The 27,498-nt window shown below is 42.3% G+C and overlaps 1 protein-coding gene across 13 annotated transcripts in view; it reads left to right on the top strand.

Moving 5' to 3' along the window:
* Positions 1-27,498, top strand: part of Kiaa1217 (KIAA1217 ortholog) — a 381,206-nt gene that overhangs the window by 83,824 nt on the left and 269,884 nt on the right. For 6 of the 13 annotated variants that reach the window (XM_077802769.1, XM_077802773.1, XM_077802774.1 and 3 more), the window contains exons 1-2: positions 6,280-6,703; positions 15,438-15,721. The exons of 1 other annotated variant lie outside the window; for it this stretch is intronic. In XM_077802769.1, coding sequence (XP_077658895.1) covers positions 6,634-6,703; positions 15,438-15,721 — 354 coding nt within the window. In that variant the 5' untranslated portion in view covers positions 6,280-6,633. Of the gene's footprint in view, positions 1-6,275; positions 6,704-15,437; positions 15,722-27,498 lie in introns of those variants that run through there. 6 more of the 13 variants (XM_026401195.2, XM_026401196.2, XM_077802771.1 and 3 more) reach the window with 4 other exon arrangements.

Below are 27,498 nucleotides of genomic sequence, written 5' to 3' on the forward strand. Positions count from 1 at the left end.
CTCTGGTCTGCTTTTCTGCACCTGTTTTTCACATATCGGAGCCCTGGTGTTTGTGCATGCTGTTGGCTTATATGTGTACAATGGGGAAAGTACATGGTGGGGACAAATGAAAACTTAAAAAAAATTTCATCCTTTTCATTTTTATGAATTTAATCATATTGTACAAATCAGGCTCCTGATGCAGTGTTATGGAACACTGGCCCAACATGTAATTAAATATTTTATTCTACCGAATCCTCTCCAGTTGAGAGATTGCAAAGCTTGCAAAAGGGGGCTATTTCAAAAGCAAAACAGTAAAATCTAGGAAATGAAAACTTTTAAGCTCTAGCAGCACATGGGGGACAAACAAAATTCATCTTGGCCTAAGGGCAGAGAAGCTGAGCCCTTGAATAATTTGTGAATGCTGGAGGGCTTCTCCTACCTCTCCCAGTTTCAGCACTGGGTCTACCCACTTGATCTAAAAGTTAGTCATTATTAAAACACTTTTTCCCATTGGCAAGGAGCAGCAGTGCCCCCTCTCACCTGGTCTCCACCTCATCTTCAATCCTATGAACTGGGATGCAGAGGAAAAAAAATCAGTACAAATTTAACTTCTGAAGCATATAACTGGTTTTCAAAAATTGAGGGTGCTGTGGCTTGAACAAGCTGAGCACAGCTCTGAGTTGGGCAGAGCTCCTTTGTCACTGAGCCCTGAGTCCCCAGAGCTCTCAGAGCACCCCTAGCCCTCTGGTGCTCACACAGCACTCCCAGAGCCCTGATGGTACCCAGAAGCCCTCAAATGGTACCTCTAGCCTTCTGAACACTGCTCCCATCCCTGACGACCCTGGAATCTTACCAGCATGGGTCCCTTGAGCACCAATCCTCTGATAGCCCCAAACCCTTAAGCAACCTGGGTTCCCTCTTAATTCTCCTGACCCTCTGAAACCCCCTTAATCCCTGATTGTCTAAAGTGCTCAGAGGGCTGGCCATTCCAGGTGCTGGGTGATGGAGAACTGTTGGGAGCATTTTGGTTTTGGGGGTGGCTGCTCATGACTACCCACCTCCCGAGTAAAATGGAAGAACTAACATATTTATACTATACAGCCTTTTTCATTCTCTCTTGTCTGCATCTCTCTTAAGTCTATGACTATGGCTGGGCGCGGTGTGTTTGCCTGTAATCCCAGAAGTTCAGGAGGCTGAGGCAGAAGGATCACAAGCTCAAAGACAGCCTCAGCAATTTAGTGAGGCCTTAAGCAACTCAGCAAGACTCTGTCTGTAAATAAAATATTAAAAAGGTCTGAGGATGTGGCTCAGTGGTTAAGCACCCATGGGGTTCAATCCCCAGGACCAAAAAAAAAAAATTGTGAATATGGGGCTGAGGAGGTAGCTCAGAAGTAGAGTGCTTGTTTAGCATGTGGCAGACCCTAGGTTTGAGATGATCATAGTCTCAGCACACAGATCAATGACCATAAAAAGGCATACAACTTGAGACTTTTGGTAAATACTTGCAGTGAACTGCCTAATACGTACCTCATGGTTTTTACAGCAATTTCCCCTGAATAATTGCAGACCCCATTCTATGGTTGATAGAGAGGAATTTTCATTTTGGTTTTATTTCCCCTTGATACTTGTCATCAAACCCCAGGGCCTTGGGCATGCTGGGGAAGTGCCCTCCCTCTGAGCTTATCCTCAGCCCTGTGCCACGATCTCAGTTTTATTTTGAGACAGGATCTCACTAAGTTGTCCAGGGGGTCTTGAACTTGTCATCCTCCTGCCTCAGTCTTCCCAGCAGATGACAGGTGTGTCCACCTTGTAAAGGACGAGAGAGATTTTCAGAAATAACCCCCCCCCACACCTCATACCAACCCTGGTTTTGTTCTCTATTTCAATATAGCAAAAAGAATTAGAATATTCAAAGGGTCATCCAGGGCAATTGTCTTTGACTTTAGAGATAAGAAAAGAGGATAAAAAATCCTAACAGATTCAACAAGTGTGACAGGGCTTAGAGGAGAAAGGCAATAGGAACATGAGAACTTGATGATTAAATTTCCCCAGCAATGTGATCGTCCCCCGTAGCTCCTGTCCTTCTCTACTACTCATTGCATCTTTGAGTGAGGGCACATGGAGAAGCTCAGGGGCAACAAATGAGCCAGGGAAGTCCCTTTTCATCAAATCCTTTCTATTGAAGGGGCTGATAATGGCACCACTGGGTACATCTAGGAAGCCAAGGAGATGCTGGGATCAGTGGAATTTCTCACATTCTCATGGATTCTACCCTGAGCATCCAGAAACTCCTGTGGAACAGGCCATGATTTAGCTCAAACTCTGGGATAAAAGAGATGAGCATATACAACGTAGTAATTTTCACTTAAAAGTGGCCACCTGGAATCCAGACTTGCTCTCTTGTGACCAGGGAGGAGAGATGAGCCCCACTTTCCAGATGTGGTCCACAGATGGTAGTTCTGCCGCGCTGTATCTTCCAATGTAGAGGAGATGAAAGAAACCCCGATAAAAACGAACATCAATAGATTCCCTTTAAAAAGAAAGCAAATATGCTTAGAGTATTAACACATTGTATCTCAGTGCAGTTATATAGTAGTATATAACCGCATGAGGAATTTGTAGGAAGGGGCAAGAGGACCATCCCAAGACACATGAACAGGGAAGCCTGAGTGCTCAGGGGCCCTTGGCCTCCTCAGTTCTCAGGTCTCTTCAGAGCTGCTGGCATTTTACGAACTTTGTGTTAGGGAAACTTGAAGATCCTCTGCAAAGAAGCCTGGGGATGTAACTGACTACCTGGTCACATCTGTGAGGTTGTGTCTCTTAACAAAGAAAGGAAAATTCTGAGTACACAGGGCTTATCTTGGATCACACAGGGGTGACCATCTGTGCTCATTTACCAGGGACAGTCGTGGTTTCTTATTGTCCAGTTTATAATTATTAATAGTTCTCCCTTTCACTCTCCCAAGTGCTCAGAGTTTATATTTAAGTATAAGGTCACCCTGGCCACCTGACACTTTGCTGTCAAAACTAAGAAGGGCAAGTCTGCCTTGCACATTCACCAGATCATCCACTCAAGTAAATGTTTTCCCAGTTGTTAAAAGACCTTTCCTTCTGACTTACAGGGCAACCCACTGCAGCCTGCCCCTTGGAAATGGTGATGTGTAATATACATCAAACACAAGGCCTCTGCTTGAAACATTTCTGTTGACTTGTTTACTTTTCGCTTTATTTCATTTATTTACCTAGTTTTTCTACTATTATCAGGGCCTTTGAAAAGAACATTTAAGGACTTCAGCAAGCATTAATTATCTCTTTCGGTTATCTTAAACTATCTTGCTTTTAATAGGGAAAGGAAATAAAAGATTAAACATGTATCAATTCCACTTAGGTTTGGTTCTAGCAATTTCTCTCCTTAAAAACTTACATAAAGAAAATTTACATGTTTTCCTCTGCCCTGTAATTAGATAGGCCTACTGAGAAATCATCCACAATTGTTTATGATTCTTGTGTTGAATTTCCCATCTTGGCACATGCCATTTAATTTGCATTATCAGAACCAATAATCATTCAGTTCCACAATAGATTGGCTATGACTGAAAAATCACCTTTGTCCTTATAGCACTCTTTGATCACTTGTTTGTTTGTTTTTTTTTCTTTTAAATGACACTTTTTTGTGTGTGTGCTAGCTCATTTTAAGTCATGAAGTGCAACATCTGGAGTCATTAACCAAATAGTCTTGCACCTTTCCTGGTTAACAGAAACGGAATTGAAAACTCAGCCCTCTGGCATCATCATCGTTGTCGTCTATATGACTACAGGAAAAATCAAATTTCAAGTTCTTCTCCCTTTCTCAGCAAATTTCAAAGTATGGCAGTAGGCAGATTGGAATGTAATAGCAATTTTTAAAGCCAGAAATTAAATTAAACCAAAAACAATGTACTTCTAGTTCAAAGAGAGAGTTTCTTTCAGAAAGAAGCACATCTCCCCAGTAACAGTAAAGACATTAGTAGTATTTTCATGAAGACCAGAGTTACCAAGTTTATGTGGATTGCAAATACAGCTGCTGTTTTTCCAGAGAAACTGACAATCTCTGAAAAGTTCTTGGTAAGGTCTGTGGGAACTTTGGGAGAGAGGTGTGGTGTGGCACAGTCTGGGCACAGTGGTATAAACAGTGTCTTCTCAAATTGTTTTTAGCTCCTTTTCTTAAGGAGGAGGAACAAGAGGCCAGTAACTCACCCAATAAATAGAAGCTTTTGCTTGTAGAATATCCAGAAGTTTTGATCACTCAAGAGAACCTATGCGTTCAAACATATATGTCAATTCCATAGTCCTGGATGATTCCTATTAATTATCTTTTTCATACTGCTTTTTTCTTTTGTGCATTCCACAAAGAGTTTGCTTCTTAGAATATCTACAGAGGTGGCAGTCCACTTTGCCCATGGGGGAGGGGAGGTCAGCACAGCTTGGACACATGGCAGCTAAGGGTGGTCCTTGGTCTATATGGAAACTGGGATTTCTGACATGGTGGGAGGGGTTCCCCCCATTTTGTCTATCTAGGAATCAACAGAGGCCTGGTGGCTGCTCTGACACTTTCCAAACAGTCCCAGAAAAGTATTGTGTTTGTCCACAAATGGATCTTTTCTGCCTGGATTGAGGTAGCTGGGAAGACGCCAGGGTAGGCTGCTGTTGTCTCCTTAAATGTCAAGTGACAGGTAGGCACTGCTAAGAGGCGGTTCTTCCCACACCAAAGCGAGTTGGATTGTTGTGAAACCCAAGGTCAAGGGACATCTGGTTTAGACTGATATTCCAGTGCTTCAATGCTCCCCTTTTGGTATTAATAATTTGAAGACAGACACACAACAGCTATACAAAAATCTAGATAATCTGGACCTGGTGGCTTGAACCAGGAGATATTTCCTTTAACATTTTGTACCTGAAGAAATAGTGAGGTTCATGGGGTGTTTGCCTGCAGGCCAGTACTACAGAAACTGTTAAGATTAGTTTCTCCTTGAAGTAAGATTACCAGGTAATTGTGTTGCAAAGTCATGGAGACCTTGAGTTAGCTGCCCTGTAAAACCAACTGCTTGTATTCACACTGCCAAGGCATAGCTTTAATTTCCTGAAAGAGTCACCACATCTTTTTAGATATTAATAAAAATTCTGTTAGGAGTTGAGGGGCTTTCTCTTTCTCCTCCCAACATGAGTATAATCTCCTTTTTCACATTTTTACATTCCTTTTGGCCCATACCCTTCATCCATTAGGGGCTTCTGCATTTTTATGTCCTAAATGACCAAACTATGCCCAGCCCCCACCATCAAAGACACGTGACTCAAGGTCATAATCTGGCAGAGAGGCCATCCATTGTTTGACACACATTTATGACCTAAGTCAATGTCAAAACACCTTGCCTGAATTCCCTGTATATTGGGTCAAGGTATGGCCAGCAGGCTGACCATTGTCCCCCCCCCCCCACCCAATGATATGGGGCCACAGATTAAATATCACACTCTTCCTAACAGTTATTACTGTGTTACTCTGAGGAATCTGAAATAGCAGGGTAAATGTTGCTTAGATTATTTTCCCATCCTTTTTCGTGTGGACATCGTGCTTCCTATTTTCACTTTCTGGGAAATTTGCCAGTTTTTCAAGGACTGGGTAAAGAACAAAATAAATATTTGTAGGTAGTTTAAAAGGAGAACAAGTATGTTGGATGTAACTCTGCCCATCCAAAGAAAAGCATTTTAATTGCCCTTCAGATGTTTTAAAGTAATTAACTTGAGAGAGTCAGAAAGTAGATTCACTTTTCAGTTTGTGATCAAGGGGTGGGTGTGCGTGCGTGCGTGCGTGTGTGTGTGTGTGTGTGTGTGTGTGTGTGTTGTGTTGGCAGGGGAGTGGAAGAGTCAGAGAAAGTGAACCCGACTGAGTAAAAACTCCTTTCAAAGTTCAAAGGAAGACCCTGAAATGGACCTTGTGAAAATGACATTACCTTTTGAAAGTTGCGAATCGGATCCCCAAAAAGTTAGTGCCAGTGCCGGGACATGTTTATTTCACACCTTTCATCACATACTATTTCTTTCAGAACTTTTAAGGGATTTCTTGTAAACTTGGGAGGTTCCGTAGTTCATTGTTTATTAATAGGTGTATCTTATGGGCGGATTTTGGAGGCTCATTCCGCTCTTGAGATTAAAGAGAGCGGGGTCCTGGCTTCCAGCTAAGGTTCCTGTCCCTAATCATGTGTGAAATGTTTTCCTTCCTCGCTGGGCTGCAGAGTCTCGGGCGGGAGTTTGCGGTGGGGGAACCAGACTGGCGGAGTCTTGGGTAGGAAAGGCCATCACCTGTTGGGGCCTCCCAGCAAGAGAAGCACGAGGACACCAGGCGGGGACAGCCTCAGGAGCACGCCCCCAGTCCTAGGGGACCTGGCTGGCGGGGGACCGGCAGACCCGGGACAGAGCGAGGGAGGCCCCGGCGCTGGAATGCAGTTTCCTCGGGCGAGGGAGACTTTGCACTGGACTGGAAAATAGTTTGGGGTGGGGTTTCGCACGGTCCCCTCCTCCCCACCCCCGGCCCCCTTCCAGGCGCTTTCTGGGAGCTTTAAGAACTGCGCTCTGAAGTTTCACGAGAGCCCGGAGCCTGAGCCGCAGGCAGGGACAATGGAAGAAAACGAAAGCCAGAAATGTGAGCCGAGCCTTCCTTACTCAGCAGACAGCAGACAGATGCAGGGTGAGTAACCGAGTCATTCAAAGATGGAGTTACGGGGACGCGCGCCCTTGGCCGCTCGCTGCTTTTTATAAATGGGAGACCCGGCGCCTGGCGAAAGGAAAAGCTGATTTCTTGGGGGGGGGTGCGTTTTCTAAACTGAATTGCGAGCTGTGATTTCTTGGGCTTCACCTTATCTCTGGCAGGATTTTCTAAAGTAGCAAAGGAGGCAGAGGGCGATGTCATATTTGTAGCCCACCGAGCGGAGCGGTCAGTTTGTGCGGTTATCTCTAGGCAAGGGCAAATAAATCGCTAAGCAGCTTTGAATAATTTCCCCTGTGCTTTAGCAGTGCGCAGAAAGGAGCTGTTTTTGTCAAATTACCTCCAGGACGGGCAGCCTTTCCATTCATTGGTTGAGGGATTCCAGAGGCCACTGCCTGTGGGATGCAAAGTTTTGCAGCATTTGAGAGTAAAGTCACAAGAGTTTAGGGGGATGTTTTGTTTTGCAGATCAGAACAGCAGGGAGCATTTACCTATGTGAATGATAGGTAGCACTCGGAATCTCCTTTAGGTTTTAATGCAAAAGTTAGGAGCGGTTAGACAATTTTGGTAAATTTTCTTCAGGCCGTTTCCTTTTCATTGTGTTTATAACAGACTTGTCTTTTCCGTAGGGAATTTCCAGAAGCTTATGTGGTTCCAAAGAAATTTTGCAGGGAGATGGGGTGACCGAAGACGTCTCTGTTGACCAGTGATGTCTGTGATGCCAGAGCCTATCATATAGTATCATATAGGTGGTGTGTTCATAAACTGAAGGATCCTGAACCACCCCCACCCCACCCTTCACCAGGTTCATCCAGGGGCCAGTTAGTAACAAAAAGACTTGCTGGAGTGCTGTGCTGAGCGTGGGAGTTGGGATTATGCACAAGGGAAAAGGTGTGTGGGTTTTTTTTTTTTTTTTTTAATGCAAAAGGAAAGAAACACATGACTCATCCACACTGAAAATGCAAAACCAAGCCAGACGGAAGAAAATACAATTAGAAGAGAGAAATCCCCCAGTGAAATGCAGGAAACCTTAAGCTTCCTAAATGCTGGAGAAGAATCCCTGGGTTTTACAGTATCAGTCTAGTTATCTGTGCTTCCAAAGCAGAGCACTTCTTGAGGGCAGCAGGTCAGGGGACTCCAGCTGAAGATAAGTCCCCCCTCCCCCTCTGCCCCCCACAGTCCCTCTCATTTGATTGGATGGGATTTAGACTGCAGGAATTCAACCTCTGGGCCTGTCCTGAAAGAAATGACCCAGATTCTAAAGGGGGCAATTAGAATGAGACCAATTTAAGAAATAACTTTGAAACAACCAGAGCAATTCATAGATGTTTCAGAAACTGACATGGTCAGACTGAGACAGTGTCTCCGTCCTTCACTTATTCATTCATTCAATGAATATTGGACATCTGTTTTACAGTAGTCACTTTTGGAGCTGCTGGGGATCCAACAGTGAAAAAAAGCAGACTAAAAAATACTCGCCTTCACTGAATTTGAATTCTAAGGACTGAGTTGGGGTTGGGTGGAGTAGTAGAGGCAGATGATGAATAAATGAATGAAATATATAGTATGTTAGATGGTATGGGGTGCCAGATTTAGCCCATAAAAAATTCAGGATGCCCTGTTAAGTTTGAATTTCAGATAAACAATAATTTGTTGGCATAAGTATGTCCCAACTATTGCATGGGATATACTACTTATACCAAGAAATCACTCGTTGTGTACTGAAATCCAAATTCAACTGAGCATCCTATATTTTATCTGGCAATCCTCCTAAGCTGAAATAAACCTACTAGGAAAAATAAGGCAGAGAGAGAGAATAGGGAATGTGGGTTTGTAGGTAAGTTGTAAATAGGATTATCAGGGAAAGTCTCAGTGAGGTGATGTTTGAACAAAGATGAGGGGGAACAGCAAGGATCTAACATGTTCAAAGAACAGCAAGAATGTGGGAGAAGGATAGAAGGAAAAGAGGTTGAGATAATCCCAGGCCAGAGCATGTAGGGCCTGTGGAACAATGATAAGGATTTGGGTTTTTATTTCCAGGTAGGTGAGGAGCTGCTGACAGTTTGGGTTTGTCTTTTAAAAGGTAGTACTGGGTGCTGTCTTGAGCAAAATCCAAGTGGGTTGGGGCAAGGGCAGGGAGACCCTTGCAGAGGTTTATGCAGTAAACCAGGCAAGAAACAGAGGTAGTTGGGGCTGTGTGGTGATAACAAGGTAGATTTTAGATATATGTTGAAGGTAAAACCAAAAGAATTAGCTGAAAGATTGCACATGGGATGTACAGAAAAAGTGAGATCAAAGATGAATTCAGATTTTTTGGTCTGAGAGGCTTGGAAGAATGGAATTGCTGTTTACCTAAGTGGGAAGGCACTGAAGAGGAATATTGGAGTTGAGGGAGGACTCGGGACTGTGAGAGATGTCCTTTAAAGATGTCCTGGAAAGATTGCAAAAGGAGGGTAGAATCCAAGTTAGATGTTCAAGATCCCATTTAGTTCCGGTGAATATGATGCCCTGAAGGAGTATGGCTTCATTTCCAGTTCTTCTGGTCAGTATGAGGACAGCAGAGGAGAGCAATGTCTCTGAGACAAGCATCATCCACGATAACCACATGTCTGCATCTGTCATTGCACTCAATCTTATATCTGTCTATGTATCTGTTTCACCCAGTTACAATATGGTGTTCCAGGGCGGCAACCATGTCTCCCTGACCTTTGCATTCCCAGCACCCAGTGGAGCACCAGGCATGTAGAAGACACTAAATATTTGTTGAATGGAAGGAAAGTTATATTACTTCAGGGACTTTGAGTTTGTCAATCTGCTATAGATAAGGATCAGTTGAGTGATCATATAACTTATTGTCTGAACCAAGACACTTTCAAGAGTGAAAAGAAACCCTATAAATAATTTTGCTGGGCATCAGTTGTAACCCAGAGCAATTTGGGCGAAGTGGGGCATATGGTTACCCCAGGAATAGCTCTGATCAAGGCTAGTAGGTAAGAAACAGTGTGGAAGTGTATTGCATTCTGCATTTGGCAGAGTAGGCACTCAATAATTATTGGTGGAATTTCAATCTAACTGTATCATGTTCCCTTTGAATGCCATGGGCTCCTTAGTGTGGCTTTAGGAGATAGGCATTCTTTGGGATACCTATGTCTGCCCATAGCACCCTGAAGTGTTTACTTTTTCTCTGGCCTCTAAAATCTTGAAACCTCTTTGCAGGTGAAGATTGGTCAACTCACTCGCTTGCCTTCCCCTCCCCATGATGAATGACAGATATGTAGGTCTGTGCTCAAAAAATCTCCTCTAAAATAACTCCATTAGTTTCTGTCCCCTTATCCTGTTTTCTTGTTTAAAGCACTTAGCACTACCTGACATTTAGATTGTGTATTATTTGTTGTCTGCCTCCCTAATTATAATGAGGCATCCTCTAAGAGGATAGGGAATTAAGTCTGTCTTGATGACAACTTTCCACTCTGTCTCCTGGCTCCTCTCTGTGTACAGCGCAGGCGCTCAATAAATATATGTGTGACTGAATGAACAAATCAATCAAATAATCAATCCATCATTGAACTTTAATCAACACTTTACACAAGCGTGCTTTTCTGGGGGAGGGGCTGGCCTTATTTTGTCTAAGGTCTACACTAGAAATCTTTTTTACCATTGACTTCCAATTTAAGGTTGATTATATTCTTGTAAGGAATATAACGGCTGGGTTTCAGCTGTGGTTTTCATGCTTATTTGTATATATGGTGGCGATCCTTATATTAACAAGGAAGGTAGAAAACTGAGGGACCCCGTTAGCATCCAACAGATTATCTGTATTAGATAGGCTCGCTGTTTTAATAGCCCTCTAATCTTGGTAGTTTTGCTTGATCAAGGTTAATATCTTGTCCACACAGAGTGAAATATGTTGTTCCTGTGCTGGTAGCTCCCCCGGGTGGCCTATCAGGGTTCTCCTGTCCCATCACTATGCCATCCCTCAGGAGGCTTCCACTGGATTCTTTGCACCCAGCAGATCAAAAGGTGAAGAGAGAAAACATGGAAGATTATTCAGGAGGTCCAGGGGCCAAGACTTGATGTGGCCCACGTCACTTCTGCCCACATTGCATTGACCAGAATGAGCACAAGGCCCCGATTAGGTGGAGGGGGCTGGGAAATACAATCTACCTATGTATACAGCAGATTGTACAGCCAGACAAATCAATAATTCCCTATGATATTCCCTAAGACAAGAGCATTTGGACACTATTTTAAAAGATTTGTCTTAGAGATAACTCTTACTGAAGTGAGGTACCAGGTACTGTGGCTCAGACCTGCAGTCTCAGCCACTTGGGAGACTGAGGCAGGAAGATCACAAGTTTGAGGTCAGCTTTGGCCAGTTAGCAAGACCTCATCTCAAAATAGTCGTGATTCTGCAAATTGCATTTGGGGTAAAATTGGGAGTTCATAACCCACTTCAATCTAATGTATGAAATATGATATGTCAAGAGCTTTGTAATGTTGTGAACAACCAATAAAAAAAAATAAAAAATAAAAAGGCCTAGGGATGCTCAGTGGTAGAGTTCCCCTGTATTCAGTTTCCTGCACCCAAACTAATCTTGACCCAGGAATAAAAATCTCAGGGAAGGGCCTAAGTGTAGCTCAGTGGTATACAGTGTGTGCTTAGCATGTGGAGACCCTGGGTTCAATTTCCAGCACACACACACACAAAATCCCTGGGAAGCTGCCAGCACTGTCCACTGGCTCCCAGCAGGGGTTGGAATGCCCCAATGATGCACCGCCCCAGATCCCTTGCTGTGGGTCAGCTGACCCTGCCAGAGTAACCTGAGTATGGCAAAGAAGCCAGTCTTGGCAGCTCCTGCAGTTGCCTGTCTGCATAGCTTGCTATATGGGTATCTCCTTCTGGATGCCCAGTTTCCTACACTCCCCTGCATATTGGTGTCTGCCCCGCCCCCAGGCTCCACTTTTAATTTCCAGAATGCCTACACATCCCAGCGGGGAAGCCTTTGCAACTCTGCAGAGTGTCTCTCTGGCTTTCCTGCCTTCTTCCTCCCCACCTCTGCTCCAGGGAATGTTTAAGGGGTTGTTTTCCACTTAAAGCTCCTGTTTGCTCTTTGCCCTGCTTGAAGGGAGCTCCCCAGAGTTGCTGCTCTTGAGTTCTGCAGAGGCTGGGAGGGGCAGGGAGAGGACACTGAGGGCTTTCAGCATGGCCTGAGCTTTGTCCTCGTGGTACAGCTTCATTATTTTGTTAGACCAGGGTTCCCAGAATAGCAAACAACTAGACACACCCATGTTTAAATGTTAGCACCAAAGCTCATTCCAAACAAGAAATAGAATTGTATTTCTGTTTGGAAGCCTTGGTTAATCCACACTTGAGCTTTTTCTATTCATGTGGATAATGAGGCATTGGCGGGACTCAGTTCTCTGACTCCATGACTGAGGAATTGTGATGCAATGTCCTTTGCCAGTTCTCTTTCTTGTTTATTTGTAACCCTGCTTAGTCCTTCTCCTCAACTGAAAGACCACGTTCTCCTCAAATGCCAGAATGTTAAGAGTTGTCACTTCTCGCTCAGGTGTGGGAGTTGACAGCTTCCGAGAGTGGAGCCTTAAGTGAGGAAGAGGCTCAGGTGACTGGGAAGCACGTGAAGTGGCTATTGTGTTGGTTGCTGGAGTGCTGGTGACAGTGGAGCAGGTGCCTGGTGGTGGGACAGGGGGCAGATGGCACTGATCTTTATCATTGGGCGGGAGGTCCAAACTGCTTTCCTCTGCATCCCAATAAACCTTGTTAAACATCCACAAGAGAAAAAAGTCGAAAAGCAGCATAAGGTTGATGTGGCATCCACAGTGAAAAGTGTTGGAAAGAATGAGGGTTTAGAGTCCAAGTTAGTTGAGGCCACCCTAAGGTTAACATTGACAGAAGATTGACAATGACCTACAAGACCCTCCTTCTAGCTCTTCTCCAAATTTATTTTAAAGAAGAAAGTAGAAAACTCTTTTTAGTCTCCAAGGGGTTACTGTTCTGGCTGGCTTGACCTCTTCTGATGATCCTTGGATGAAATAGAATAGCTCAGGGGAGTCTGGGTGTCATAGCCAAGCAGGAAGCAGCTTTCTGCTGGTGGTGGGACTGACTGGGCATGAACATTTATCCATCTGGTGAATGTGGAGCGTATGTTATAACTGCAAAGAAATCACCTTTCCAGAGACTCAATCCTGCTCATTAATCTAGCTATCCTGGGTAGTTTTAAAAACACTATTTTAATGCTGTCAAAAATAATCTTAAAAATTGGGCTGGGGCTGGGGCTCAGTGGTAGAGTGCTCGCCTAGCATGCATGAGGCACTGGGTTCAATCCTCAGCACCACATAAAAGTAAAATGGTAGAATGAGGATATTGTGCCCACCTATAACTAAAACATAAATGTTAAAAAAAAATCTTAAAAATCTACTGAAAATTAACAGTATTATATCAGGTGTATAGCAATTTTGGCTAATACAAAATGCATGGGTAACACACACCTCAATGATCAACTTCTTCAGATTGCATGTGTGTTTATCAACCTGAGATATGCCCTTTTCTGCATTTACCTTTATTTTTATGGTTCTGGGGATCATACCCCAGATCTTGCATATGCTAGGCAAGCACTCCACCACTGAGCCACATCCCCAGGCCTGTGTTTTGTTTTATGCACTAGATCTGTTACTTTTATGTTATGAGGGAACTGACCCTAAACAAAAACAAAAACAAATAAACGAACAAAAAGTAGGTATTATGTGAGTCTACGCATTAAAAGAGGAACCTAAATAAATGAAATTACAGTGAATCCCTCAGTTATCTTTTTAACCAACAGTTCCATCTTCCCCCCTCTTTAAACTTACTGCTGAAACTAACAAAAAATAGGATTAACTAATTTGGCTGTGTTTTTCCTCCCTTCATCTGTGTCTGATGGAGATGCTATAATTAGCAATATAATGAGAAGTGAAGGGTAAACAAGAAATATTAGTCCCGGAACACACATCAAGTTTTGGAAGACTATAACAGGAAAACCAGCCCTAGATTATTATTATTTCTTTTTATGCTTAAGCAAAGAGAGTCTGTACCTAGAGTTCTATGTACAGATATTTCTAGGCAAAGAGGAAACTATGTTGATGGCGTTGCTTTTAGGGAACTTGGTTTATTCCTAACTCTGGAAAGCTGTCATTTTGTATCTCTAGTGTGAAGGTTTGGATCTCTGTTTTTCTGATGCAAATGAGCAGAACTCTGAAATATGGAACCTATTTTCCTGTATTTAACTTTAAATTATTGGCAAATAAATTGCTATTGGAAATGTATTATTTTAAAAATTTATAGTAGATTTAAAGAATTTAGAGGTAGAAGGCACTTGGCATTTCTAATGCTAGTCTAACCAGCCTCTTTTTTTTTTTTTTGTACTGGGGATAAGCCCAGGGGTGATTTACTACTGAACTACATCCCTTTTTATTTTGACAGAAGGTCTTGCTAAGTTTCTCAGGCTGGTCTCAAACTTGCAATCCTCTTGCTTCAGCCTCCCTAGATGCTGGTATTACAGGCATGTGCCACCATGCTCCGCTAACCATCCTTACTTTATTAGTGTAGAAAATGAGGCTAAGAGGGGTCAAATTGTGTGTTCTGAATCTAGGATTAAAGACAGGACTCCCAAGTCCCAATCTAGTGTTTTTTCCAGGGAATTCAGTGGATAGGGACATATTCTTCTGCCTGTGCGTCTCTAAGACTATGTGACAACAACTGTCCTCCTTGAGACTTTATAAAGAGAATCCATCCAGTTTCTGACTTGCTTCTGAAAGTTTTTAACTTTCATTTCCTCAACTGGCTTTTTAAAAAAAGGAACTAACTCCTTTTTCTAGTTAACTGAAATGTATTGAGAAGGAATCCCCACTGAGAATCAATGGGGATCCCCGGTATTGGTTCTTCACTTTAACCATTGACCCTGCATGTCTTAGTTGCCCTGTTCTAAGTGTAAACCAACTTGTCCCTTAAAGGTCAGTTTGTGGCAGTCTATCTAGATCAAAGTTATCAACACACACCATAGCTCTTCCTTTTCTTTGTGTGTTTTAAGTAAAGTCCACTACAAGTAAAATGTCTTTAAATCTTCCTATCCCCTTGATTAATACCTCTAATGATATGCTCTGCTTGCTTTTGACTTATCCTAATGGAAGAATAGAGTTTTCAAGTTGTTCACATGTGTCAATGATTATCTGGCTTATGTGTAGGGTGATAGCTATTTTTGTTCTTAGTGATGAAAACCATCTTCAATTTATAAAAACATAAAAATCCTGTCACCAGGATGATGCTATAATTACGAATACAGAAATAATCAGAATCACTGGTGTTAATTTTGGTGTAATTATAGATGAAGGTAAAGGGTGACCCAATTGCTTGCAGACAATGGGTCTCAACAAGTGTTCTTCTTAGGAATAACTTCAGGGAAGGAAAGTCAGAAATAGCAGGGCTTTCGCTACAACATCTTTTATTTCTACAGTGTAATTTTTCATATTTCTCCTGATTATGGATACTTTCCCCTTTTTTTGCTACAAAAGAAAAAGCAAAGGAAAAGGGAAAAGGTTTGCTAAGTTACAATGATTCATTAACAACTGCCACCAACCCTGTTGGTGTTCTATAAATGAGATTTCTTGTGTGAAATCATTAATTGCAAAATGTATTTCTTTTTTTTTTTTCATTTTGCAGAACAAGGAAAAAGCAATCTGCATGTAACATCAGTAGAAGATGCAGAATGCCGCAGAACCAAGGAGCGCCTCTCTAATGGAAGCAACCGTACTTCAGTTTCCAAGTCTTCCCGAAACATCCCAAGGAGACACACTCTAGGGGGGCCCCGAAGTTCCAAAGAAATACTGGGAATGCAAACATCGGAGATGGATAGAAAGAGAGAAGCTTTCCTGGAACACCTAAAGCAGAAATACCCCCATCATGCCACAGCGATCATGGGCCACCAAGAAAGGCTGAGAGACCAGGTAAGGAGGTGCGCCACCCCTGCTTAGGTAACTCATTCCTCAGTGAGCACAAGGCCATGCCAGCTGACCGTTAGTTGAAAGGGAGAAAATGGTTTAGTAGATTGGGCCTGCCATTTGGCCATTCCAAGATCTCTTTTCCAGCTTGGGGTAGTAGCAAAGGTTTAACCTGAAAGCTCATTCTTCTTTAGCAGCACAGCAAGAAAACAAGAGATCTGATCAGAGAAGAAGGGCCCAGAAAGCTTGCCATTTCCTGGGAGAACCTTCCAATTTCAACCACAGATCCATCTAAAGTGCAGGCAATGAAGGGGTTTTATCTTACCGAGTAAAAGCATGGCACCAACTACGATGCGCCCTGAAAGCACTGAGTGCTTAGCTCAGCGAACCAGTGGATAAATGAATTTACCAATGCATAAATTCCTGTTAGGGCAGAAGGGAGCCTAGGATGGCCTTGTGGTGAACACTCTTCCTCAGGCTGTTCTTTAAGCTTGCTTCCCTCAGCTTGCTTCTCTTCTTTTTAATCATAGATGATTCCCTTCTTCGGGCCTTGCTTTCTGCTGTCTTCAGCGACTTGTTTTCTCCGTTTATCTTGACAACTACACAGATATCACCCAACTGTGGCCGGGGTGGTGTTGTCTCTTGGCTGTGTGCAATTACTTTTTAGCAGACAGAGCAGGTTTGGGGTCCTAGGAGATGTGAAGCCTCCTCTGTGGACCTCTCTGGCATGTTATCAGATTGAACTTTGAGTATAGAGAAGATAGTCAAGGAAGCAGAGAGCACTTAGCCTTTGTGCATGGTGGGTGGGCAGGGGGAGGGGGACAGGCAGGGACTGATCTCTACCCTCCAGGGAGAGAGACACTTTCAGGGCTTGTGGGTTTGTGCTCTACTGTCTTGCCAGCTAGTTGCCAAAATTATGTCCGACTCTCCCAGCTTTTGATTAGCATGGAAGTGGGAAATTGGCATCAGTAGGTATAATTTCAATCTATACCCTCAATCTCATGCATCCTCCTTTCTAAGGATCTTTTGTCAGAATGCCTACAGATGTGAGGGTGTGTTCACTCTTTGCTCACACAGCCAAAAGGCAGTAGGTGCAGAGGAGGAGAAAAGATCCTGGTGAATGTCAAGACAGACTGGTGATTGAGTCTTTGATAATTAGGAAAGGAAGGCTGTCTTTTCATTTTAAGCATGTACAGAAAATACCTTTTTTTCTGTTGATAGTAGGGTCACTGTGCATCTTGGAAATGGAATCTCTGCTCTTCCCTGCTCTGTTACTTTTTGAGACACACAATATCTTATCCAGAGCTGTTCAGACTGAGGAAACTTGAACTCGGATAAGTTACAGTTGCACAATATACTGAGGAAAAGTTGCAATTTGAACTGAAATAAGCCTGAACTCAGAACGCTTGTTTATTCTACTATCTCACAAGTTTATTCCACTATCTCACAAAATGTCACAGCTTAGAGTAGAGACTGTGGTCTGACTACATGGGCAGGAGACACGCTGAGGGAGTATTTGGGGACAAGGCTAAGGTGAAAAAGACTAACATAAGTATGTGTTGAGTGAGAAGGGAAATATTTTTATTTAAAAGTTAAAATGTATAGTCCAGCACTGGGGCATGTACCTGTAATCCCAGCTACTTGAGAAGCCGAGGTAGGAGGATTACATGTCCTAGACCAACCTGGGTAACTTAGTGAGACTTTGCCCCCAAATAATAAAAAGGGGCTGGGAATGTAGCACAGAAGTAGAATATCTGTGGGTTCAATTCCCAGTACTGCTATATATATATGAAATATAGAAATTTACCTGTCAAAATTGGTATTCTTTTCTATTATGTTCCCCAAATATCTCAATTGTTCTTATTTTCAATGTCAATATTATTGCCAACACTATGATGATGGTAACTTTGACTAGAAATACTATGTGAGCAGCTAATTGTAACCAGAAAGTTGTGAGGGGTACATGGTAGCAGATAAAAGGGGATAGGAATATGGTTTGTGGTCTCCAGCTCTGGTCTCTTGTTACATACATCTCCTCCGTGGGGATAGCCTTGCCACAGCCAGTCGACTGTCCCTTTCCAGTAATGCAGGATGAACAAAAGCCACATTCTGTCTTTATTCCTCTTTTGTGTTCCATGCTGACTATTCAAAGTGGGTGAGATTTTGATGGACAGATTTGTGTACACATGTTCCAGTCGCTGCTGTGCCTTTGCAAGCAAACCAAACCCTTACCAGCCAGAAATAAGCTGGGGCATGGTGGAATTTCATGATGAAATGCCTAGTCACCTCATCTTTTGTTTTATTCCATTATTTATCACCTATTTTCCTGTTCTTTTCCTTTTTGTGGTACTGGGAATTGAACCCAGAAATGCTCTACCCCCAAGCTTACATTTCCAGCTCTTTTCTTTTTATTTATTTTTTTTTTTTGAGATAGGGTCTTGCTAAATTGTCTAGGTGGCCTCAAACTCATGATCATCCTGCCTCAGCCCCCTGAGTACCTTGGGCTGCAAGCCTGTGCCATCGCACCCAGCTCCCAGTCCTTTTCTTTGTTCTTCCCAGACCTTTACACTATGAAGTCTCCCAGACTTCCTCTGCAGGAAGAGCACATGACCAGCCTCAAGGAGGAAGTCCAATGACTTAAAGTCTGATGTGCATCTCTAGATACCGAGGTTCTCAGGTCCTCTGCCCCTGGCTGCGTTCCTGGCGGCTTCCCCTTGATCTTACTTTTTAAGAGCAGTGCCAATGAGCAAGCAAGAGAGAGAATAGGATGTTGCAATGACATATCTGGCGACTGACATGAACTATCTGGATAACAGGAAAATCTAGGTTGTAATTCCTTGGTATCAAAGACAATGAGAATGACAGTAGGCCTTATGTTTCAAAATCTGAATCCAAACCCCAGAAGATTCATGGTTGAAAAACTTACATTTGAGTCTTTAAAAAAAAATAGTGGTCAAGAGTTTTCTTTGGCCTAAGTTATTGAAAAGTGAAGGGTTACTTTAAGGCCCTTCTGCATGGCTGGAAAGGTGCATGACCACTAGTGCAGCCTAATGCTTATCTGCATAGGAGCAGCTGTCACCATTCCCAGATCCCTGCACACTCCTAATCCTTTTTGAGTTGTGCAGGCCAATCACCAGTGAGGCCTCCTGGCCTGGTGGCTGAGGTGTCACTCTGGAGTGAGACAAGGCTGGTTGGAACCCAGCCTTCACTTCCTGCTGATTTTGTGGTTTGGAGCTTATCTTTCTCTGTCTCCATTCCCTCACTTGTCAAGGGATGACAGTACCTCCACCATAGAGTGCTGAGAAAGAAGCTGATGGAACCTTTTACTGAAGATTAAGCTTAACATTATATTGTCCAGGTTTATGGTATCCCCCCCCCCCCCAAAAAAAAAAAAGACTCTCAGAGGCTGGTATTTCAAAATGAATATTTGAAGTGATTTTATTTTTTACAAACAAATACTGGAGTACCTGAAAAGTTTTATTTAACCCCTTGTCAGAAAATAATATGTTTCGGAAGCTTATATTTTTCTTTCATTAAAAGCATCACATTCAGATTTTATTCAGTTTATTTTAAATCTCAAATGTATTTATTTGGCATTTATCATGGAAAAGGCATCCCGAAGAATACAAACTACAAGATGTAGCCCTGTTTTCAAGTCAGTTGAAGAAATAATCATTCATGTGCATAGATTAGTTCTTCAAGATCCTGTCCAAATGCCCTGTCTTCTGAGCTCATCAAAACATTGAGCAGTGCTGATATTGCAATATCTAATCATGCCATTATTGTAGCATCTAATTGTGGTGTACTACAATTCTTGTTTGTTTGTTTGTTTGTTTCTCTTCTATCTAGAATAAGCCTTTGAAGGGCAGGAATCTTGTTTTAATCACTTTTGATGCTCAGCATTTAGGTGAGCATTTAACATAGATTAGGAATGATCAAAATATTTTGAATGAAGAAAGAGTCACTATTTCTATTTCAATTAGAATGTGATCATTGGTACACATAAGAAGAAATAGAGAATCCAAGAATTAAATTAAACGGTGGACTATAATTTGGGCAGTCACAAAGTAGGCTGAGAAGCTAAGAAAGACACATATTTTTCCCCAACTCAAGAAGTCAGCATTTGAACCAAGACCAGAGCTTTGGAAGTCTATGATCTTTCCCTTCATGACAGACCTGGATGTTGCTTCTTCCACTTTTAATTCTTCCAACATTTGGCAATGGATTATATGCATGTTATTGGGTCAGGCAATAGAGTCATAATCATGATTTCTGTTGCCACCTGAAATTTCTTTAAAAAGGTAAATCTTATTCAGTTGCAGGGTATATAAAACCACCATTTAAAAAAAATGATTTCTGGCTCAGAACAGTGGCACATACCTATAATCCCTGCAGCTTGGGAGGCTGAGGCAGGAGGATTGCAGGTTCAAAGCCAACCTCAGCAACCTAGTGAGGCCCCAAGCAATTTAGTTAGACTCTCTCTCAAAATAAAAAAGAGGCAAGGATGTGGCTCAGTGGTGAAGCGCCGGTGGGTTCACTCCTCGGTACAAAAAAAGATTTCTGGGTGTGTTTTACACCCACAGAAAGTTGCTTCTTTTAAATGCTCTGTAGTTCAACAGTGCTTCCTACTCTTGGTCTCCATGTAACCATACAGTTTGCAGATGCTCTTCTTTCATGTCTTCACTTATAAAGAAACAGATGTCCAACTGGCCCCCACCTCTAGAGAACAGCTTTCCTTCCTTCACTCAGGAGCCTTTCTGAAAAAAAAAAAAAAAAAAAAAAAGTTTTATAGTCTTTGTCTCTCAGTTATTCGTAGAATTTCTATGTAGCTAACTAGGCACATTGTACCTGCTTTGTGGCTACAATTAACCTATGTACAGTACTCTTCTTGTTGTTCCAGGGATTAAACCACTGAGCCACATCCACAGTTCCCCCACCCTTTTTAAAATATATATTTATTTTAGTTGTAAATGGACCTTTATTTTATTTATTTATATATGGTGCTGAGAATCAAACCCAGGGCCTCACACATGCTAGGCAAGTGTTCTACCACTGAGCTACAACCCCAGCTCCCCACAGCCCTTTAATTCTTTTTTTTTTTTTTTTTTTTTTTAGATACAGGGTCTCACTGAGTTGCTTAGGGCTTAAGCTGGCTTTGAACTGGCGATTCTCTTGTCTCAGCCTACTGAGCCACTGAGATTACAGGCATGTGTCACAACACCCAGCTACTCTTTTAACTTAAAAATCTGGGCTGGGGATGTGGCTCAAGCAGTAACATGCTCGCCTGGCATGCGCGGGGTGCTGGGTTCGATCCTCAGCACCACGAAAAAATTAAATAAAGATGTTGTGTCCACCGAAAACTAAAAAATAAATATTAAAACCTTCTCTCTGTCTCTCTCTCTCTCTTAAAAAAAAAATCTGATTTGTTGGGCTGGGGTTGTGGCTCAGCGGTAGAGTGCTCGCCTAGCACGTGCGAGGCCCTGGGTTTGGTCCTCAGCACCACATAAAAATAAGTAAATAAAATAAAGATATTGTGTCCAACTACAACTAAAAAATATTTTTAAAAATCTGATGTGTTCTTTTGTTCCACATGAAGAGGAAGAGAAACTGGAACATGTTGCCCTTCCATGTGAACATTATGGTGGAACAAAATAAGGAGATAAGAACATGAACAATGAGGTTCAGTAGGGCCACAAAGCCTTTGCTTATGACTGCTGCTGTTGAGTGCCCACCAGGCCTTCGTGGCATCCCCCTCCTCAGCCAGCCTCTTCTTGGACTTGTTCATGTGGAAGCAGCACCAGAGCCTGCTTAGTTTCTCTGTGCCTGGTGAGTTCTGCACCATTTATGATTCTGTGCTATAGTCATATGTATCCAGCACTGAAATGTAGCTGTGCTAACAAGTCCAAAGTGAAAATCAGGAAGCTATCTGCATGTTTATTCATAAACACTCCAAGTCAGAGTTCATCCTACTCTTTCAATGACCTTTCAAAAACTTGATTCACTGGAGAAGAGTTGTTGTATGCAACAACAAGTTGAAACTTGTGGCCTTGGTTCAGCCTCAACGTAATCTATTCCTTTGACTGACTTCTTCTTTTCAGAAGTATATATATACTTGATTTTGGCAAGAATCATGGAAAGTTAAAGGCAAAGAACGAGAAAAGTTTTAATTGCATTTGAGTCAGGAGAGCAGGTCTGCAGAGGCAAACTCTTAAGTTGGTAGGTTAAAGGCATTTTGACTCCTGTTTGCTCAAAACTCACAGAAAACTATGAAAAGTATTAACAATGGAGAGAAGAAAACAACCCCTGGACCCTGAATAAAAGAGGCAAATGTCAGGACCTGTGGAGCGGATGGCTTTCGGGAATGAGACAGGAAAGGAGAGCTAAAGGAGGAATGCATGCTACCAAGGACTCCTGTGACCTTGACCTTACATTCAGATAGAGAAAACTCTCCAATGAAAAGCAGGGTTAATAGAAAAGAGAAGCAGTGATTACTAGACCTCAACACTTCCAGTCAAAGAAAGACCATGATTTAAACAACTTTACTGTGAGCCACAGAGACGATGAATGTCACAGACTGAACAGGGAGGGTGACATGCTTTCAGGACAAAGCAAATAACATATTTTTGTGCAGAAGTCATTTGATGTCGCAAACAAGAATAGTGGGTGCAGCCTGCCTCTGCTATTTCTCCCTCCTGTACACTATCTTTCAGTAGCTTGCTGGCCTCTTTCAAATAATAAGTTTTAAGAGAAAAAGGAGCCAATAGGAGATGCATGTCTTAAAACTGATGTATGGATCAGGGTAGTCTAGATTATGCTTCGTAACAAATAAGCCTTGTAGTTTATTTGTCGTAATTCATGGAACCACACAAAAATGTTTTGTTTCTTCCACACACAAAGTGTTGTCACTTGGGGGCAACTCTCTGGAGAAGCTATTTGTACAATGACTTAGTAATTCTGGCTTCTTCGGGCTTGTGATGATGCCATATCAACACATAGTCTGCCTAGTGCCAGTAAGTATGAAATTTTACTCATGATCCTAAAATGTCTGAGGTGTCTGTCTCCTGCTTGCATCTTCCTTTACTAATTTGGAGAACAAAAGGAGCTTGCAGTAAGGAAGCAGTGACACAAATGGTAATAGATGAGACAGATTAACACTGGGAAAATGCTAGTATCACCAGAGCAATACCAGCAGACGGAGGGACCATGGTGTCAGAAGAGAATCACCAGTCATAGCTACAGAATTTGTATTAGTGTGTGTATAGCATGTGTTTAATGAAATCCTAGAGCCCTGGGAGTAAAGAATGTGCTTTTTGGAAGAATCAGCATAAAACCATTTCTGGTCCTCAGAGAAATACCAAATAATCTTAATACGTCGAAAGGAGTGAGCATCAGAAACAATAGTCATCTAAATCTACATATGATGAAAATAAGAGTCAAATTATGAACAGAAAGAAGAATCTAATACTTATGGAACTAGATGCAGGAGCTCACCTGGAAGTGTTTTGAGAGGACTTACATTTTGAATTGTGACTTACAGGTTATGGGTAGAGTGCTTACCTAGCATGTTGTGAGGCTCTGGGTTCCATCCCAACATTCCCCTCTCCCCGCCTCCCCAAAAGAATCGTGGAGTCGTGGAAGTGCATCTCAGAAGATTTGGAATATGTCAAGTAGGGCATCAGTGAGCGAACAGACAGAAATCCAGGGGTTCCCATTTTATTTGCAAAATTGATCTTCCATTGACATTGATCATTCAGGATACAGAAAAGAGGAAAAAGCATCCTAACTGGGATCATTCATAACGGGTGCCTTTTGATCCATGTTTAATTGGGTGCCACCAACCTCACCATTCACTTTCATTTTAATTAGTGTTGTAGAAGTACAAGAGATCACAACTTGAGAAGAGAGCTATATTAAGAGCACTGAGAAAAAAAAAAAGTCAAAATAAAATTCTAGTGGAAAACCTGCTAAGGAGTGCCCGGAAGTAGGTGGGAAAGTAGGGGAGGCAAGATTCAAAGTATAGCCATGCAGTGGCAGGAGACACCTGGAAAACGGTAATCAGCAAAACCTAGAGAAAATTGCCACCAAATTAGACGGAAATTTTTCATATAGAGGGATCTAAAAAAGACCAGTGTGATTTAATCCGATACACAGACATAGAACTCACATTGCAAAAGTCTAAATTACCCTTCCTGTCTTCACTGATCAAGCTTACTTCCTAGCCATTTATTCATTCTTCCTCCTGCAGGTGTGTTCTTGGATTTATTCCGTCAAATGGTTATTTATGGTGGACCTACAGGCTGAGCTCAGCTTTGGGCATTATATACAAAGTACAAAACCCAACCTCTGACCTGCCAAGGATACATCTCTTTAATGGAACTCTGTGTGTGATAAAATGGACTTTATATATGCTGGGATGCCCTTAGCTGCAGGGTTGTAGGTGAGTCAGTTTCCCTGAGGCTTTTTCTTAGCTGAAGCAAGAGACAAACAGTATGACTGGAATGAGGATTAGATTATGTAATTCTTCTCCACTGTAGCAGGTGTTAAAGACGTGTCAAAACTCTTCTCATTAATGGGAAGGCATTCTGGTTGGAAAGCTAAGGCCAGGACACCTGGATATCTCCAATCAGTGAAAGTTCTAAATTGCAATGATCTAGACCAGCAGTATGTACAGATATCTTCTACAGAATCCTAGGTCTCCAGGCTGTTAATAGTGGTTTGAAGAATGGGGAGAAAGTTTTAAATTAGGGGAAGATTCTTGGGGTTAACCAAAGTGAAATGAATTTCTACACATGGACCAGATCTTTGTTGTTGTTAGTGATTCTGTAGTAGTGGCTCTCTGGGTTCAATCCCACTAACAATCTGCCACTGAGCTATATCTCAGCCCTTTCTGTGTTTGAGACAGTATCTCTCCAAGTTGTCCAGATTGGCCTTGAACATGCAATGCTCCTGCCTCAGCCTCCCCAGTAGCCTGGAATACAGGCTTTTTCCTCTGCGTGCCTTCTAGACCAGACCTTAAACAAGTGAATAGATATTGCCAGTGAATCTCAGGTAGAGATATTGGGGGCAGGTGGATAAGAAATGAAATACTCAGCATTGGGCTGGGGGTATAGCTCAGTGGTAATGGGTTTGCTTAACATGCATGAGGTCCTGGGTTTGATCCTCAGAACTGCAAAAATAAAATAAAATGTTCAGTGTTTCCCCAAACTATCTGACCCACAAAAGCATTGATTTAGGAACTCATGTTTTATGAGACATGCATTAGGAAATGGTAATATGTATTTCAAAAGTTTGCTGGAACACAGAGCACCAAGGAAAGATTTCACACTGGAGATCAGAATTTGCAAAGAGTCTATGGGAATGATGGAAGACTCCAAGAGCCTTTTCCTAACTATTTCCCCAAATCCCAGTACATAGCAGGTATTTAAATCTATCTATGGCCAGGAAACTGAGAGCTCAGTATTTGAATGAATAGGATCAAGACATGGGGGCATTCTGATGGAGAGGGGAGGTCAAGAGAGGCAATGTTGAGACAATGGATATGGCTTCCTTGTGGCTCAAGGGGTAGGACAATCTAAATGAGACAGAAGTGGCCTTTGGTAAAGCAGGAAATCAGCGGATTCAAGAAGGAAGCCAGGTTGTGTTGGGCCTTGAACATCAGGAGAAAGTGTGGACCAGCAGATACAGGCCCTGTGGTAGCCTTGAAGATGGCAGTAGAGTAAAAGCAAAGTTTAAAGGTCAGCCTCTCAGTAATCCACAAGATGGATGGTGGGAAGAGCGTGGGTGCTGGCCTAGAAGTGACAGCAGTGTCCAGGCCCACAGTGATAGGCCCAGGGTGGTGGCTGGAGAGGAGCTCAGCCAGAATGGCTACCAACACAACACACCAGATGTTGGGGAGGAAAAGGGGGACCATGTCATGACTGATGCAGGGAGGATGGGGATGTGAAAGGGCAGATGCAGGTGGAGCAGAAAGGTGACAGCTCTCAGTGGGGCACCCAAGGCCTGGGCTCTGGGCTCTCTCTGCCTTCTACCTTGGCCAGGACCTTTAGCAAGTCACCTGTATCATCTGACCATGTTGTGTGGAAACACTGGGGAACCAGAGAACCGTGAAGTACTACTAACGATAATCAGGAAAGAAACAGGTAGAAAATGACATCAGAGTGTCACCTATTGGTGTCCGTTGATGGGGTGGAATTTGGAGAAAAAAGATCTAGTCCAGAACTCAGTGAATTTTCTATTTTTTTAAAAATTCTCCCCTTGGCAGAGTTGTCACCACCCCGCTTTAGCAACAGCCTCCCTTGACACTGTCATCCCAGCATCTCTAACCCATCAGGCCCACTCTTTCTTCTTCTTTCCAGTCGCCTAAGCTGTGGTTTTCAAGGAGAAGCTGGACGACCTACACAGGTGTGAAGGTGAACTGTGCTGGGGCTGGCTGATGGAACTTTGAACTGAGGGCTGAATTTGACAAAGTATGGAGAGGGGACTGCAATTCTTGGCCATACCTGGAGGATTTGTCTTGTATCACTCAAGATGTGTTTCTGCATTAGTGCAATGATTCTGCTTCATGAGTATTTGCTGGGGCAGCAACAGTCATGATAAAACTGCACCAAGATGGTGAAGGGAGAGAAGGTGGGTGGAGTGGTGACTACAGGTAGTGGCTGAGGAGAGCAATGAAGGGCTTACATGTGGGGCAATTATGGGTGATTCCATATTTTGTGTTCACTCTTTATTTCCTTTCTTCCTCCATTTTTTTGTTCCTTTCCTCTTTTCCTTTTTGTTTTTAAACATTTCAAGTGAACCAGAGCTTTCTCCTACACAAAAGCATGATGAATATAGAAAGTGTGAGAATCATAACTTATTCAGAGGCCAACGTAGTCTTATTCCACCTCCCTGATTCTTTCTCCAATAACTCCAGAAAACATCTATTTTCCTTCTTGTTAATATCAAGAATTTAGTGTCCCTATATAAACTCCTAGAGAGCAAAAGACCTCTGAATTCTCTCAGATTTACTTGATTTCTTATTTTTTTTTTAAGTATCAGTTTATGTGTGTGGGGGGAGGGTATGGGGATTGAATCAAGGAACATTCTGCCTCTGAGCTATACCCTTAACCATTTTTCAAAATCTTATTTTGAGACAGGGTTTCCTAATTGCTGAGTGTGTCACTAAGTTGCTGAGGTTGGTCTTGAACTTTGATCTTCCTGCCTCAGCCTCCCGAGTAGCTGAGACTGCAGGCGTGCACCACCATGCCTGGCTATATTATTTCCAAATTATTGTCTGCTAACTTGTTATTTTTAACTTATATCTCAATTTCCTTTTCATAGTTTTAATAGTTATCTTGGTTTTCTCTTATAATGAGTATTAAAGTTAATTTTAGTGTTTCTCTTTTAATAATGAACACATTAAGGATATAAGTTTCCTGACACCAGCTTGGTCTGTGTGCTGTGGTTTTGCATGAAATATCTTCCATTTCGTTGTTTTAAAGAAAGTTGAAATTTTTAAAATTTTCATTTTGGATTTTAAGGGCTGACTGAGAATATTTAATTTCTGAGTAGTTCAGATTATTTATTTATAAGTTTATGGATATGATCAGAGAATGCAGTTAGTCAAATTTCTACTTTAAAAATATTTTAATGGTTTGTTAAATTGTTTGGGGGTGGGAGTAGCCAAATACGTAATGGAAGTTTGTAAGTATTTCAGAATCAGAGCAGATCATCTGTTCTATGTTTATTAGGCACAGATATGAATGTACATACACATATACACACAACACATGCTCATGTATTAT

This window comes from Urocitellus parryii, chromosome 9, assembly GCF_045843805.1.
Source record: "Urocitellus parryii isolate mUroPar1 chromosome 9, mUroPar1.hap1, whole genome shotgun sequence".
In the NCBI taxonomy this organism is placed as follows: Eukaryota; Metazoa; Chordata; class Mammalia; order Rodentia; family Sciuridae; genus Urocitellus; species Urocitellus parryii.